This window comes from Trypanosoma brucei, chromosome 10, assembly GCF_000210295.1.
Source record: "Trypanosoma brucei gambiense DAL972 chromosome 10, complete sequence".
NCBI classification, from domain to species: domain Eukaryota; phylum Euglenozoa; class Kinetoplastea; order Trypanosomatida; family Trypanosomatidae; genus Trypanosoma; species Trypanosoma brucei.
The window spans coordinates 3741306-3745639 of NC_026743.1; the positions used below are offsets into that span (position 1 = coordinate 3741306).

At 46.4% G+C, this 4334-nt stretch overlaps 1 protein-coding gene across 1 annotated transcript; it reads left to right on the top strand.

Moving 5' to 3' along the window:
* Nucleotide 1: 1 nt before the first annotated feature.
* On the top strand, nucleotides 2–4333 carry TbgDal_X19190 (hypothetical protein, conserved, (fragment); the record flags this gene model as incomplete). Its single annotated transcript, XM_011780773.1, has 1 exon — nucleotides 2–4333. A coding segment is annotated over one exon (4332 nt), but the record flags the coding sequence as incomplete, so codon positions are not given.
* Nucleotide 4334: the final 1 nt, after the last annotated feature.

Consider the following 4334-nt stretch of genomic DNA (forward strand, 5'->3'; position numbering starts at 1 on the left):
TACATCCAATCACGAAGTGCTTTCGTCAGAAGCTAAACAACAGTTCCCTGTGGAGTCACCGAAGGAAGCAACGCCGCGTGTAGCCTCTCGTGCGTCTACGAAATCGTCGTCACCTCATGAGGATCCTTCACGTGCATCATCGAAGAAATCATCGGATGGTTCAATGCAACAAGATCTTCCGTGGTTGCAATCACAGACATCGGCTAGACCTACATCTAATCACGAAGAGCTTTCGTCAGAAGCTAAACAACAGTTCCCTGTGGAGTCACCGAAGGAAGCAACTCCGCGTGTAGCCTCTCGTGCGTCTACGAAATCGTCGTCACCTCATGAGGATCCTTCACGTGCATCATCGAAGAAATCATCGGATGGTTCAATGCAACAAGATCTTCCGTGGTTGCAATCACAGACATCGGCTAGACCTACATCTAATCACGAAGAGCTTTCGTCAGAAGCTAAACAACAGTTCCCTGTGGAGTCACCGAAGGAAGCAACTCCGCGTGTAGCCTCTCGTGCGTCTACGAAATCGTCGTCACCTCATGAGGATCCTTCACGTGCATCATCGAAGAAATCATCGGATGGTTCAATGCAACAAGATCTTCCGTGGTTGCAATCACAGACATCGGCTAGACCTACATCTAATCACGAAGAGCTTTCGTCAGAAGCTAAACAACAGTTCCCTGTGGAGTCACCGAAGGAAGCAACTCCGCGTGTAGCCTCTCGTGCGTCTACGAAATCGTCGTCACCTCATGAGGATCCTTCACGTGCATCATCGAAGAAATCATCGGATGGTTCAATGCAACAAGATCTTCCGTGGTTGCAATCACAGACATCGGCTAGACCTACATCTAATCACGAAGAGCTTTCGTCAGAAGCTAAACAACAGTTCCCTGTGGAGTCACCGAAGGAAGCAACTCCGCGTGTAGCCTCTCGTGCGTCTACGAAATCGTCGTCACCTCATGAGGATCCTTCACGTGCATCATCGAAGAAATCATCGGATGGTTCAATGCAACAAGATCTTCCGTGGTTGCAATCACAGACATCGGCTAGACCTACATCTAATCACGAAGAGCTTTCGTCAGAAGCTAAACAACAGTTCCCTGTGGAGTCACCGAAGGAAGCAACTCCGCGTGTAGCCTCTCGTGCGTCTACGAAATCGTCGTCACCTCTTGAGGATCCTTCACGTGCATCATCGAAGAAATCATCGGATGGTTCAATGCAACAAGATCTTCCGTGGTTGCAATCACAGACATCGGCTAGACCTACATCCAATCACGAAGAGCTTTCGTCAGAAGCTAAACAACAGTTCCCTGTGGAGTCACCGAAGGAAGCAACGCCGCGTGTAGCCTCTCGTGCGTCTACGAAATCGTCGTCACCTCATGAGGATCCTTCACGTGCATCATCGAAGAAATCATCGGATGGTTCAATGCAACAAGATCTTCCGTGGTTGCAATCACAGACATCGGCTAGACCTACATCTAATCACGAAGAGCTTTCGTCAGAAGCTAAACAACAGTTCCCTGTGGAGTCACCGAAGGAAGCAACGCCGCGTGTAGCCTCTCGTGCGTCTACGAAATCATCGTCACCTCATGAGGATCCTTCACGTGCATCATCGAAGAAATCATCGGATGGTTCAATGCAACAAGATCTTCCGTGGTTGCAATCACAGACATCGGCTAGACCTACATCTAATCACGAAGAGCTTTCGTCAGAAGCTAAACAACAGTTCCCTGTGGAGTCACCGAAGGAAGCAACTCCGCGTGTAGCCTCTCGTGCGTCTACGAAATCATCGTCACCTCATGAGGATCCTTCTCGTGTTGTTTGTGATGTGACCTCGCAGGAACTCTTGGAGCATGTTGTCTTGAATGATATTGATGAATCTCCTCTTCATATTTCCTGTGCTGCCGGATTTCGCTCGTTCGATTTCGGATCTTCTGTATCTGGGAGTAAGGTAAGTCCTGCCACTTTGAGGGATTATGCTGCACGGTGTCATATGGTACGAATAGAAAACAATCTGAGCAAGGAGGATATTCGTCTAGTTTCTCATTCAACTGCCAATGATAGGGAATCTAAAATGTTAAGCACCGGTGATAGCAGTGGTGTCCTACATTCATCGAAAGTTATGCTGGTCGAAGTGCTGGCATCGGAAAATCCTCCTCTGCTGTCTGAAATGTCTTTAAGTAATGTAGAATGTGTAAGCGCAGAAATACATACAGATCCTTCATCCGCTTCCACTACCCACACGAAAGAACCGAAACAAGAACCTTCACGACCCTTAAAAAAGCAAGCGGAATTGCCAGATGAAATATCTCAAGAGCCATCTAAGGAATCAGAGAAGCAGGAGGAATCACGCGCATCATCTGCAACACGAGATGAATCATCTCAAGAGCCAACTAAGGAATCAGAGAAGCAGGAGGAATCACGCGCATCATCTGCAACACAAGATGAACCATCTCAAGAGCCAACTAAGGAATCTGAAAAGCAGGAGGAATCACCCGTATATTCGGAATCGCCAGATGAAATATCTCAAGAGCCAACTAAGGATTCAGAGAAGCAGGAGGAATCACGCGCATCATCTGCAACACGAGATGAAATATCTCAAGAGCCAACTAAGGAATCTGAAAAGCAGGAGGAATCACGCGTATATTCGGAATCGCCAGATGAAATATCTCAAGAGCCAACTAAGGATTCAGAGAAGCAGGAGGAATCACGCGCATCATCTGCAACACGAGATGAAATATCTCAAGAGCCATCTAAGGAATCAGAGAAGCAGGAGGAATCACGCGCATCATCTGCAACACGAGATGAAATATCTCAAGAGCCATCTAAGGAATCAGAGAAGCAGGAGGAATCACGCGTATATTCGGAATCGCCAGATGAATCATCTCAAGAGCCAACTAAGGAATCAGAGAAGCAGGAGGAATCACGCGCATCTTCGGCAACACGAGATGAAATATCTCAAGAGCCATCTAAGGAATCAGAGAAGCAGGAGGAATCACGTGCATCATCGGCAACACGAGATGAAATATCTCAAGAGCCAACTAAGGAATCTGAAAAGCAGGAGGAATCACGCGTATATTCGGAATCGCCAGATGAAATATCTCAAGAGCCATCTAAGGAATCAGAGAAGCAGGAGGAATCACGCGCATCATCTGCAACACGAGATGAAATATCTCAAGAGCCATCTAAGGAATCAGAGAAGCAGGAGGAATCACGCGTATATTCGGAATCGCCAGATGAAATATCTCAAGAGCCAACTAAGGAATCTGAAAAGCAGGAGGAATCACGCGTATATTCGGAATCGCCAGATGAAATATCTCAAGAGCCATCTAAGGAATCTGAAAAGCAGGAGGATTCACGTCCATCATCTGCAACACGAGATGAATCATCTCAAGAGCCAACTAAGGAATCTGAAAAGCAGGAGGAATCACGCGCATCATCTGCAACAGGAGATGAATCATCTCAAATGTCAACTAAGGAATCTGAAAAGCAGGAGGAATCACGCGTATATTCGGAATCGCCAGATGAATCATCTCAAGAGCCAACTAAGGAATCTGAAAAGCAGGAGGAATCACGCGCATCATCTGCAACAGGAGATGAATCATCTCAAATGTCAACTAAGGAATCTGAAAAGCAGGAGGAATCACGCCCATCATCTGCAACACGAGATGAATCATCTCAAATGTCATCTAAGGAATCTGAAAAGCAGGAGGAATCACGCCCATCATCTGCAACACGAGATGAATCATCTCAAATGTCATCTAAGGAATCTGAAAAGCAGGAGGAATCACGCGCATCATCTGCAACACGAGATGAATCATCTCAAATGTCAACTAAGGAATCTGAAAAGCAGGAGGAATCACGCGCATCATCTGCAACAGGAGATGAATCATCTCAAATGTCAACTAAGGAATCAGAGAAGCAGGAGGAATCACGCCCATCATCTGCAACACGAGATGAATCATCTCAAATGTCATCTAAGGAATCTGAAAAGCAGGAGGAATCACGCGCATCATCTGCAACACGAGATGAATCATCTCAAGAGCCAACTAAGGAATCTGAAAAGCAGGAGGAATCACGCGCATCATCTGCAACAGGAGATGAATCATCTCAAATGTCAACTAAGGAATCTGAAAAGCAGGAGGAATCACGCGTATATTCGGAATCGCCAGATGAATCATCTCAAGAGCCAACTAAGGAATCTGAAAAGCAGGAGGAATCACGCGCATCATCTGCAACAGGAGATGAATCATCTCAAATGTCAACTAAGGAATCTGAAAAGCAGGAGGAATCACGCCCATCATCTGCAACACGAGATGAATCATCTCAAATGTCAT